The sequence below is a fragment of the Anastrepha ludens genome, chromosome 3 (assembly GCF_028408465.1).
Source record: "Anastrepha ludens isolate Willacy chromosome 3, idAnaLude1.1, whole genome shotgun sequence".
Classification (NCBI taxonomy): domain Eukaryota; kingdom Metazoa; phylum Arthropoda; class Insecta; order Diptera; family Tephritidae; genus Anastrepha; species Anastrepha ludens.
Window position 1 is genome coordinate 31,159,613 of NC_071499.1, and position 12,846 is coordinate 31,172,458.

The 12,846-nt window shown below is 38.7% G+C and overlaps 2 protein-coding genes across 3 annotated transcripts in view; one reads left to right on the forward strand and one right to left on the reverse strand.

Moving 5' to 3' along the window:
* The window catches only part of LOC128857309 (inositol polyphosphate-4-phosphatase type I A), a 28,569-nt gene extending 22,949 nt beyond the window's left edge, over positions 1 to 5,620 (forward strand). Inside the window, exons 12-16 of one of the 2 annotated variants that reach the window (XM_054093016.1) lie at positions 60 to 1,092; positions 2,626 to 2,819; positions 2,896 to 3,110; positions 3,190 to 3,756; positions 3,832 to 5,620. In XM_054093016.1, the coding sequence (XP_053948991.1) occupies positions 60 to 1,092; positions 2,626 to 2,819; positions 2,896 to 3,110; positions 3,190 to 3,756; positions 3,832 to 3,964 (2,142 nt within the window). In that variant the 3' untranslated portion in view covers positions 3,965 to 5,620. The remainder of the gene's footprint in view (positions 1 to 59; positions 1,093 to 2,625; positions 2,820 to 2,895; positions 3,111 to 3,189; positions 3,757 to 3,831) is intronic. The other variant, XM_054093017.1, reaches the window with a different exon arrangement.
* A 5,010-nt stretch (positions 5,621 to 10,630) lies between these two features.
* LOC128856336 (39S ribosomal protein L38, mitochondrial) lies at positions 10,631 to 12,588 on the reverse strand. Its single transcript, XM_054091634.1, has 7 exons — positions 12,378 to 12,588; positions 12,123 to 12,278; positions 11,922 to 12,067; positions 11,730 to 11,849; positions 11,513 to 11,604; positions 11,145 to 11,443; positions 10,631 to 11,075 (listed from the first exon to the last, which is right to left on the reverse strand). The coding sequence occupies exons 1-7, from the start codon at positions 12,520 to 12,522 to the stop codon at positions 10,786 to 10,788; spliced, it is 1,248 nt and encodes a 415-aa protein (XP_053947609.1). The 5' UTR covers positions 12,523 to 12,588; the 3' UTR covers positions 10,631 to 10,785.
* Positions 12,589 to 12,846: the final 258 nt, after the last annotated feature.

Consider the following 12,846-nt stretch of genomic DNA (forward strand, 5'->3'; position numbering starts at 1 on the left):
ATTCTATGAATATTTTAAATTAAGTACTTAACTAATAAATCGAATAATCACTTCCGCAGCCAATGTCACCGTTTCGCAAAATCACGCAACAACTCTGCGCTTTGGATTTGAAATCACCAGAGCTGGAAGATTTTGCCACACCCATTGTGGCGCCCCCTGATCTCTGGCCTCGCACAAAAACATCTACGGGCTTTGCTGGTTGTACAGGCCGTCCATTGGTTCGTTCCAATAGCCTCTGCCTGCGTCCGTCACCCTCAACAATGGACATAAACGCCATACATGCGCTTCATCGCACTGTAAAAACATACAACGAACAACTACGTAATCGTGCTGTCATTGCCAACACTGTAGCTGCAGCTGAAAATGATTCTGAGATGGAAGCTACATTCCAATCCCTACCCGTACACTTAAATGATACCATATCTGACATGGCATTTAACGACGGGCACTTTAGTGTTGCTGATGGCGAGAATGTCAGCAATCGTTGTGCAGGCTCAACGCTTCAATTGATTGACCTAGATGATGTTGATGTTGCGCAACCTGCCTTCGTAGGCAACATGCCCACTTCGCATGCGTTTACTCCGGGTGAGAGTAATCCGAACTTCTATACGCACATGGATCCGGAATCGGATGTAGATCATAATTCTACCACAATACACCACCATGGTAGTTTCCTCGATACAAAAATTATGAGTTCTTCTCCTTCGGCAAACTACTATCGGCCGACCGAGGAACCAGAGCCGCTCGATCTTACGCAATTGAACATCGAGGCGAGCGTAATGTGTTTGGTGAGCAAAATAAAGTTTCTCTGTGGCCGTTGTGGTAGCCCAGCAATACGTCTGCGCCATCCAAAAACCAATATGAAGCGCGCAGGATTCACGCATTCGCCTGTGCCTCCGGATCTTGTGGCTAGCCAAAATAAAGTTGCCGAAACCCTAGAAACTGATACGGTCGCAGATGAAGGGCAGACGAATGACAACGGCAATGGTCTTAATTTGGATTTAACGCAAGATGTTAATGCGCAAACACATCAGTCGACAGCAGATATGGAAACAATCCTGGCGCCCAAAAAAGGCAACAAATTCACGGACGGTGAGGAATACCTATATTCTCATTTTTATTCTTGAGTTCTTTCATTACAAAGACCGACTCAAATATATTTCAGTTATTTAGCAGATCCATACCGAATTTCGCGCCCTGTGTAGCAATTATTGTAAAACATTACCCATTCTACTAGGGAATGCTGCTGTGGTACAGATCTCGGCTGTATATAAATAAAGCATTGTTTAGGCAGCATGAACCGGGCTGTACTGTGTATACTGTAGCTAGTATGCTTGTGCGGCATGGAAACTTTTTTTATAATAGCGACACCCAGTGATGAAACCATAAAAAATCTCAATAACGGTATTACGCCACATAGGTGTTCAGATCCAGATTCGGTTCCAATTCTTGCGTAAGATTTTTGGATCTTTGCACGTTGGCGACGGCGAATATCGCAGACGATCGTAGAATGAGCTGGAAGGTGGAGTCTCCATTCGCCATTCACCTAGGAGTGACCAGGACGATCCTTTTGCATACAGTTTCAGTAACTCACAGCTTCCGCGCTTATCCAAAGTATATTCTAGGTTGCTTCCGAACACCCGTTTGGAATCGAGGCAATGTGAAAAGGCGAAATAACCCATGATTATACGCTGAGATTGAGATCCCCACGTAAAAATCCTTTTCAATGAAAACACAAGGAACGCCTCAGATGAGAACTCCACACTCTGATGGCGATATAGACATATTGCAGCGAATGAATATCCAGTGGCTCCGCTGACTAAATCAAGCTGTCCGAATGGATGCGGTACCTGCTGATGGTAGTGGAGGAAAAGGAAGCCAAAAACTTATCTTAAACGCGGCCAAAATCGTTTTGGCGGTTAAGACGCCAATCAAAAAGAAGATCACAAAGATGACTCAAAGAAGTTTATTCAATCTTAATGCGTCCGATGTGAAATCAAGTCTTAAAATCTGTAAAACATTATTTTTGCGAAGTATCTCAAATAGATAAAAGAAAAAAATGGTTGGATTGGTTTGTGAAAAGTGTAGAGATTCGATAATTCTACGGGGTACAATAAGTTTTTTACCTTGGTGGTTTGCATATCTCAGCCGGGCCTGGACCTTTTATCTGGCTGTTGTTGTTGTTGTTGTATCAGCATAAACATTACCCATACTTACATATGGGGAATGCTGCTGGAGGGACAGTCCTTGGCCGGATATAAATCCGGGTCGTTTCGGTAACGTAGGACCGACTGTCGTGGAAACGGTATTTCATTCCCCTCACTATTGCTATGGCCGGATTCCAGCAGAAACTGACATTGTTGTGTTCTAGTTTAATTTTTTAACTCATTTCAGTTTACTTCATCGTATATTTGGTATTATAAATTCCAAGGAACATTTCCTTATTTACTTTATTTTATTTTAGTTATTTTATTGTGGGTTGTTTTATTAGTGTTTAGTATTAGTATTTAAAGCCCACAACTTATCTAACGTTTTGCAATAAGGTAAATTCATATAGATTTAAGGAGACAACTATGACAAGGAGGTACTATGACAAGTTTTTTTACATGATTTCTTCTATTTCAGGTCTCGACTTATCGCTTACGACTGACTGGGCTTCCGAGCTGCGCCCCTCAATGCGCAAACTACGCCATGCTATGGACGGTCTGCTGAAAACGGCGCGCCTGATGCACTCTGTGCAGCGCCTACAACAGGACATGAAGCGCAACAGCATCAATTTAGAAATCATGTATCGACGGGATGTGTGCTTTTCACAAGCTGTGAGTAGTTCGCTGCAAAAGACACTCATACTCTTAAATATATTTATGGAATTTTTGTACTTTTACATTTCTACAGTTAACAGCACTAATTAGCGCACTGATGGCCAAACTGTGGGGCAGTGAAATAACCGAAAACTTTATAAAGATTCTCAGGGATTTAGGACCATTAGCATACTTTGAAGGATTGCTGTCGCTGTATGGCAACGAGACGGATATGTGGGGTGATATGTGCATCGCCATCGAAGATCTTTCAGCGGTGAATTTCACGCTTACGCGAAGTAGCACACAAAAGTAATTGATTTTCAAGAAAGTAGCGCTCTAAATACGATTAACTAATGCATTTCTTCTATTTCTCTCTCTTCACCTACAGCAGCGATGAACGCACACTAGTGCCTCTGCCACGTGTTGTCGGTTCACGACAATCACTAAACGTCTTGCTGCCGGTTCCGGAACACGTGTATGCCATTATGCCAACGCAGGAGACGCTTACTTTCAAGCTTACTCCGGTTTTCTTCAATATCGGCATTAACGAGAAGGCAACACTCGCCGAGACGTTGGGGCAAACACGCGAGCAACATCGTTCCAATTGGGATAACTTTGTGCGTCTGAAACAGTATTACAGTCGATATCGTAAACTGCAACTAGTTACACCAGATACGCCCAGCAAGCAGGAACCACATCCGCCAGCAACACAAGCGCTTGCCAATATACTCAGACTCATGGAGGAGCAGCTGCGTTCTAATGTATCGAAAAATGTGAAAATTTTACACTTGGCCGAGGATGCGTGTCGTCTGATGTCGGGTTTGCGTTTTACCTCATGTAAAAGTGCCAAAGACCGTACGGGTATGTCGGTAACATTGGAGCAATGTCGCGTGCTGGTGCAAGAATTTCATCTGCCTGCCAAAAGCGTACCACACGTGCTAAGCACAATGCGGAGGTAGGATGATGGACTTAAATGGTCACTTGAGTAACTCTTTTTTGTTTAAATATTTTCCGTATTTTCTATTTGTAGCGAGGGTACCCGCATGGATAATGTATTTAAGAATATCGATAAGCGTAAGTACGCGTTCAATCTGCCACAGATGCTCTCACTGCCGGCTATGTACCGGCCACCAGCAGGTTCCTATCGCAAGGTAGAGACTTAAAAGCGAGGAATATGTGCAAGATAAAGCAAAAAACAAGCGGCAAGACTTAAGCCATTCAAATAGGCAGTAGAAAGTAATTACATATATCACAATAAGTAATGGAATGAAAATTTTTAAGTAGGAACCTTTATTAACCTCATAAGTTAGTTGGAAAATGGATAAAACCAAAAACAGAACCTCAAGTATAAAATTAAAATTAACTGATTATATTAATAGTTAAAAAAAAATGTAACAATAGGAATGACTTACAGAGTTTGAGTGCTCACAGTTCGCTTCTAGAATTTCCATATTCTGATTTTAGAAGCATATCAAAGGGATTATGTGTACATCTTATTTGGTATTTCCGGCTAAAATTATGAAGTTATTAGCCTTTACAACGCAAAGAAATGAACAATTAAATCGGCATGTGGCAAAATGTCACAAACTAAGTAGATGCTAAAATTGATGCAACAAATATCACCAATTGTGAGTGCTCTAACCTAAAAATAAAAAATAAATAATTGGCGCGTACAGTTGTGGAAGGTGTTTGGTCGAGCTCCTCCTCCCAGTTGTGGTGTGCGTCTTGATGTTGTTCTACATATGGACCTTACACCTACACTTGTGAAAATAATCTCACTTTAGCACAAAATAAGAGCAGATGAAGTAAGCAGTGCAGTGACATTTAATTCATTTGCCCAAAAATCGCACATCTGCAATAAGCATTTTGTCTTAAAAAATACTTGCAATTGCGAAAATTCTAGGTTTTAAAATCTATCTCTATAGTCAATCAGGCTACTATTTCTGAAAACTACATCAGCCAGTAATTAGAGGTATAGAGAAAAGTGCTACTTATAACTTTTGGTTTATCATTCTAATTACCCAAAAAAAGCTTCAAGTATTCTCGAAAAACAAGGTGAGGTCCAAAATAAACAATACTGGCGTCATAAAAATGTTTTTGATGGCGCCATCTTTTTAATGAGTTAGTGCGTTGAAAGATACATCCCTAGCTGACTTCCAGTGAAAGCTTAGTGCCATTCGGTTCAGTGGAAGCGAAGTTATTGCGTCTAAAGTTTCAGTATGTTTGTGTCATCGGTACCAAAATGAGTTTCGATTAAAGGGCTAATATCAAATTTTGTTTTAAAATCGGTAAAACGTTTACTGAAACATTTGAATTGGTGAAAAAAGTTTATGGCGATGATTGGCTATCTCGTGCCAGAGTTCATGAGTGGCTTACACGTTTCAGAGATGGTTGTGAGGACATATAGTAAATGACATAAACATACGGGTCGCCCGAAATCAGTAATCACCAAGTAATCAAAACTCCATCGAAATTGTTCGTAAATTTGTCAAAAATGAACCGAAATCATCGTTGAAATTCATGGAATCGGAGTTGAATATCTCCAAAACATCGATTCATCGTATTTTAACTGATCATTTGGGCTTACGAAAGGTCTGTGCACATTTCATTCCGCACAAGTTATCTGAGGACCAAAAATTGCTCAGAATTCAACATTCAAAATACCTCACTAAAGAGGCGAGAAAAGACGAGAACTTCCTTTACAACATTGTAACTGGTGATGAAACGTGGTGTTGCCAACATGAACCTCAAACTAAGCGTAAAAGTGCCGAATGGAAGGCCCCAGATGAGCCACCACCCAAAACATCACGTTTGGAGAAGTCAAAAATCAAGTCGATGCTCATTTGTTTTTACGATTCCAAGGGAATTGTTCAGAAGGAGTTCGTGCCAACGGGCCAAACTTGGCGTTTTGAAGTGTTTGTTTCATCGCATATATACGCCCTGAATACCGCGAAGGAGGAAGCTGGCGCTTATTGCATGATAATGCAACATCTAATTGGTCCACTCTTGTGACTGATTTTTTGACTAGAAATCGTATTTTAACCATCATTCAAATAGCATTCAGCCATTTTCCTATTTGGGAAATTGTATTTGTCCATGAAAGGAAAACTTTTTGCGTCTGTAGATCCTATACAAAGCGCTTGTACCTCCTGAAGGACATTCCGGTTAACGACCTGAAACACTCTCTCGAAAAGCTTTTAGATCGCGTAAAACAGAGCGGACTATTTTGAATAAATAAACTAGAAGCTATCAGAACAAAATTCCTATCGTTTCTATTTTAGCTCAGTCTTGTTTATTTTGGACTTCACCTTGTAGAAGTAGTCTCTTGCGTGTATACAGCTTGGCATACGCTTATTATACTTATATTGTATACTTCCAAAGTAAAGGATATCCTATAAGAGTGGGTAATAAAAAAACGCCATTTTACCTCTTAAACCAGTAATGGCATTAATGAGAGTTTTGTTCCAGAATAATATTCCTGCGAACATCTTACATCGATTGATAAGGGCTTACATATTTAGATAAATACTTTTATTAAATTAATTAATCTTCTCAATTTATGTTTTCTCTTTTTTTTTTAACGAGATATTTTTCTCATGCAAAGCAGTTCTTAAGTACTTCATAACCTTCAAAACTATTAGCATTTCAAAGTAGGTATATTTTGTCGGTGGGGACTACTCGAAAGGGGATGGAATATAGTTGGGAAAATAATATAGATTGCGAAATTTATAAACAAAGTCACCTTTCAATTTTATTAGATTAGATTTAGCTGTGCAGCGCAAAAATTTTAAAAGCTTTAAAGTTGAAAAATGCATTTACTAAATCATAAAATACTTACCAAAGGCCCAAGATGATCAATTCGAGGCAATATGAAGCTTAAGGTCCACGACTCCCACTTTTTTTCTGTTTTTTTCGTTTTTTTTTTTTGTTTTGACTACGGGCAAAACAGTCTGCATCAGAAATCGCATGAATATTTTTTTAACTTTAGTTTTAAAGTTTGTTTATTGGGAAAAACAAAATGGTTTACTGCTAAAAATGCGTAAACTACTTAATTACTTTTTTTTCGAAATGTGTCTTTATATAAACGCTATTTATTGTCTTTAATACAAACAAGAATTTATTACAATTAACGATTGTGCCAAATATTTGTTAACGAGTATACATACATACAATATGTATTTGTTTTTACAGGGACCGTAAATAAAAGTTATAGAAAGAAATTTGTATACAAGCAATCAGGCTGAAGGAAGGGTCGAAAATATACACATGATATGTTCTTTGTTTAAAGATTCATTAAAATGTGCTATAAAACTATTATTAGCAATTTTAATTTTAATTTTTTCATTTATTTTCCTATTCAATAAATTTTACTATTTCTTTGCAATATAATTATTTTATCATATGAGCTTTATTTTCCAATCAAAAAATATAACTTATGCCACATAGTAAACTTAAGCACGGCCCAAGTAAGGCTTAAGGGGTTATATACAGTTAGAAGGCCAAAAAAAACGAATTTTCCAGAATTTTTTCTGAGAAAACTTTTAAATTTATTGATCTAAAAATTTGTACACATAATATGTTATCTTTAAACTGTATTTTAAGACTTAATATTTGTAAAAATATTTATTTGGAAGGGAGCTACAGCTGATCTCCGGGAGCTCCTCTCAAAAAAGACGTTTTGCGCGACCACTATATCTCTGAACTGGATCCTCTGAAATTAAAAAAACCAAACAGATTTCGTTAAAGTAATGTTAAATCTAGTAATTAATCGAAGCAATAAATAAAATGGCGGTTTCTGAACAAAAAATAGATTTTTGAGCGAAATTGTTTATAAAAAAATATTTATCGGTGAGAAAAAATCTTCGATTAATTACTAAAAAATATATTTAAGAAGCTCGTGTTAGTTTAGCCGTTTTGGAGTAATGTTGATCACCGACTTTAAAAACACCATTTTGAGAAAAACGCGTTTAAAGCTTGAAAAGCACTGAGTCTATGCCTGAAACGTCTTTTCAAATTTACGTGTAACTTCGAAAATATTCACCGGAGCGATATTAAATGTTATGTGTGTATTCTCAAATATATGTACATTAAGAAAATAGAATTAACAAAAATCGATTTTTTAAAAATTCTAATTGTATATAACCCCTTAAGAATTAAGTAATATTTGTAAAAATGTCTGAAACAGAAGGGTAGCTACGCTACCACCGGCATCCCTATTTAATTGAATCGATTACCCAAGTGATAGGTATATAAGTTAGCTTTATTTAATGAAAGAAACATAAAACTCATCATTTAAGTCGTACTATATTTCGAACAAATAATAAATACTATTAAATATGTATTTTCAGTTGAGCGTAAAGCAAAAATTAGCACTTAAGGATGAAATTTTACTTCTTCAACGTTACTTACAATCGTTACGGTCCCTGTTTTTTTACCAGTGCTAATATAGCCATGAACTTATCATACTTAAGTATCAAATCTTTAACCTTACACATACACTGAAACATGTCTGTTGTGCAAATGAGTTTTTACTAAAAAACGGACCCTATTGAAGTTTTCTAATTTTAAGCAATTTCTTTGTTAATATTTTAATAAAATCATTAGGAATTCATAACTATTTATAAAAAGCATCAAAGATTATCCGAAGAATGAGCTGTATGAACGGTTGTAACGTTTGTGGTGGTGTATCCACACACGCTTGGATTTTATGCATTAAAAGAAATCGAAAAGTTTAAAAAGAAATTTTCTTTGTATTTGGATTATTTATATAACAATGACTTCAATAAACTTGTAACTATTGTGCATTTAGCGTACAATAAAGGTTGCTGAGGAGTCCGTTATCTGAAAATTTAGAAAGGTGAAATATTTGCGCCAAAAGTACCAAAACAACAGAAATTCTCACTAAACAATTTCGACACCGCAGTTGTTGTACCAGCAAAAACATTCCCCATACATGTACGGGAAGTGCTGCTGGAGTGACTGTCCAGGGCCGAATATATAGTAAATTCGGGCCGTTCCGGTAACGTAGAACCAAATGTCGGGGGAACGAACCGACAACGCAGTCTATGCACATGGCTCTAAATGGTATGTAGTGTTAGAGCAGATATACTTATACCTATATTCTCATAGACTTAAAATTGAAAACTCTGTATGGCTTCCTAATGCCTGCAGTCTCTTCTAGGCGGAAGTACTGGCGATTGGGAAAGCTTATAGGTTACTAATCGAAGATTTCTCTTCTAAGGACGATTCTTTCATATAGCCAAGCTGAAATCCAGGTACTGGATTCGACTACAACAACCTCTAAACTGGTGGAACAAAGTAGGAATAGCCTAACCACCTTGAGTAAACACTATAACATTGCCATAACCTGGGTCCTGGACCATCGGAACATTGAAAGAAACGAAAAGTCAGATGAACTGGCAAGAAGGGGCTCTGCCATGCAGAATCGGTACTCACACCACTGGATGCAATCAAGAATACAATTTCTTCAAAATACTTCCGAAACGCGGATTGTAGATGGAAAGACCAGACAGCATGCAAAGTCAGCAGAAAGTTATGGCCTATCTACAACCTGAAAAAAACGTCAACATTGATAAACATGAAACGACGGGACGCCTGGAGACACGGCAGTCATAATGGGCTTTTGGTCTGTCAGAGGACAAGCAGCCAATATGGGCATTCCTTACAACATACACTGACACAGTTGCAAACGACCGAAGAAAAAAGGAACGATTTTCTCTTTCCTCAGTGAATGCCAAAGATCGTGATGCGCATTAAAGTCAACCTACTACCAATCGGTTTTCACTTCTGGTGAGCTGTGGGTTCCGCAGTCGTAGTTGCGGCCTGATGTTGACGGGCGTCCGCGTCACAGCGACAGTTGCGGGTGCAGAGCTCTGCAGCAGGGGGCAACGAAGTCGCGTGCCCTGTCATGGGTCGTGCGCAGGCCAGAGCACCTCCACTAGCCATTGCAAGAATTGCACTTGACTGATGTCAGGTTCCGAGGAACCCTGGTCTGACACACTAGACAGACTGTACAGGGGACCAAGAGGAGATGGTTTATCCCCGCACTGGGATTGGAGCAGGAGTGTTGTGGGTCAGAGAGGGAGCTGTGTTGCAACGGTGGGCTGCAGCCGTTGATGTTTGATTAGTGACGGCAGTTTGAAGTGCCGGCACATTCGACGATGAAGCCGTTGAGGCAGGGGCCGCCTGATGGCGGGAGCAACACGTGGCCACAAACCGTGTGGACCACTCTCTATGTATTTTATGACCTTATCAGGTCTTAAGATGGCACCACCCGTTGCACTCATTGTACCTAACCAAGGTGGAGTTCGGGTGGAGCCGTTGGTGGCATATGCAACAGTAGAATACTTTTGGTCCAGGGTTGGATTTAATACCAGCCCTGAAGAGAAGTATTTGGAGCAAACATGCTGCGTAGGATTGCTCCTGTGACGATAGATTCGGGGTGGGGTGTGGTACAGTAAACAAGGCTAGTTTACTGGGGCGGCGGCCCTTGGTCGGGAAAAACCCGGATCATATCGGTAATGTAGAATCGGGTGCCTTGGGAATGAGTCGAAGGCGCCACATACGTGCCGTACGCCATACCGGAATGCGCAAAAACTGAAAATTTTCTGCTTTTGCCATTCGGTAAGAGAAAGGGAAAATGACAACTGATTGAAGAACAATTTAGTATCGCGCAAATTTTTATAGATGGTGTTTCTTTATTATAACCGCAACGGACCCATTGTGACAGCGCATTAGTTTTGATTTTTGGACGCAAACCTTCCGCAGTGTTCTCCCGAAAACTCCAATGTAATTGAGAATTCAAAAGCTATAGTTTTATGTTGCGTAAAATGTAGATTTCAGCGCATATATTTTATAACTTGTTCCTATATTTTGCATTTCTTTACTATAGTTCTACTAATTTGGTAAAGCCGCATAATTTGATACATCATTTCTTTATCATGCACCAATTAGAGATGAACGATTATTTATAATCATTAATACGGCCAATGCCGAGCCGATGTTTGCGTATTTCGGTTTTTAACCATGACGGCACGCCACGTATAGGATGCGCATTTGGGAAACGTAATGGTTTTTCCGGACCTTCAAATGGATGTGTTTTCGCTAATTTACGTTCCAAAAATTGTTTATTGATTTCTTTGGGGTCACGATAACGATCCAAATACAAGTTAAACGCTTGCTTCAATGGGAAGAATTTCTGATCGGCAACGTATGGCTTGGGGAAGTCGTATTCGAAAATTGGTTCCTTCATATCTACAAAAAACGAAAAAGCCAAACTTTAATATTAACTCAAATACGTACCCTGAAATATATCAATCATACTTAAAACATTGTGATAGAACTTAGCAAGAGAACTGTCCCAATCACTTTGGAAAAAGGCAAGTCCTGCCGGTGTAATATTATCCTGTTGTTCACGATAGAAATCGAGTGTCTTAAAGGTACGCTTTTCTAAATTATTTTTCTCGCTCGATGGCAGCTTATATTTACTGAAATCTAGTTTGCCATTTTGTTTGTATAGCACAAAGACTATGCGTTGGTAGCCAACGCCTTTTGGCGGAAAAGGTGGTAAGTACTCTACCATAACTTCTCCCTGTTTAACGTCGCCATTTGGAATATTTGAGCTGAAAAATAGAAACATATTTTCTTTAAAAAAAAACACTGCCTTCAACAAATTAATAGATTAAACTTACATAAACCAGTGCACATATTCGGACGAACTGTCGGTGAAGTGGGCATCTGGATTAGTAGCAATAAGCGTCCAGAAGGATTCGCCATCAGATTTCTGTAAAACCGGAAAAATTTAGCATATTAATGGCCTATACTGGTTCTAATCCAACTAAACTTTATACGAGAAAATCGATTATGGATGTTACTTTTGTACTTTCAACTCTTTAAACATCCACATACCTTTCCGGTTATTGGATCGATCGTGCCATCAAAAACAACCTCGGGCGCATTAAAGGCCTCTGCTGGCTTTATAACGTTACCATTGTAAACTGGGCTGAGCGTATTATCATCCAATTGGTACTAAAAATATCAACCATTAGTTCTAAAATATTTTCATAGACGTTATAAGAAATTAAATTTTATTTATAGTACCTGCACGTTCAACGCAATGCGCGGCACAAAGTATGCCAGACCAAATAAGTCATCAAAAATACCATAATGGTCGGCAATTACACGCAAATCATATTGGCCAGTTGTTGCCCTATATTCCGACTGCACTGCATCCAGATCAATAAGCACTGAAATTTCACTTATTATTAGAATAATTTTATTTCATTTAATTGCCATTCATACATTTGTTAGCACGGGCCAACTTCTCCACTTGTGCGTTAGAACGTTGTGCTTTCAAGTGCGCCAGACGTTGCTTCAGCTGTTCGGAACGCGAGGGTTTTAAATGTGGAAAGCCAATGTTTACGCGTGCAGTTAATTCAGGATCTTTGGCATTTTCCTCTGAAATATATCGGAAGAAAAAAGTACATTTTATTTAACTTGGTTAATACGTAACATTTGATTAGAAGGGGCAACTGGCACGCGACAATGACAACCTACCCTGCAAGCGTTGTTCTAAAGACTTCGCGACACCCGGCCGTTTGCCGCGTATTCTATGTCCCAGTCGCACAGAAACCAACAAAGGATTGTTATTGCGTATAAGAGCGGCTATACTGTTTTTCCCTAATAAATTAGTTAATGCCATTTTACCACTCAGATTTACAATAAACACAACCTAACATTTCTAACGTAGTGAACTCCAAACAGCTGTTTACCCGTTCACAATAGGCGAAAGAATACAACCATTCAGATTTGAAAATGTTAAGCTGCATTTAGGCTGCACAAATGCCTTGCGATATATATTTGAAAGATATCAGGAAATTGAAGATAAGCTTTGTTTATTTATCAGGGAAAAGTTATTAATTCATTAAAATTTATAATTTGGAGCTGAGTCCGTAATTTAGTTTTCCCAGTTTCCGGTAAACAGGTTTAAACACATTAGGAAAAACCCTTTCTGAAGAGTAATATT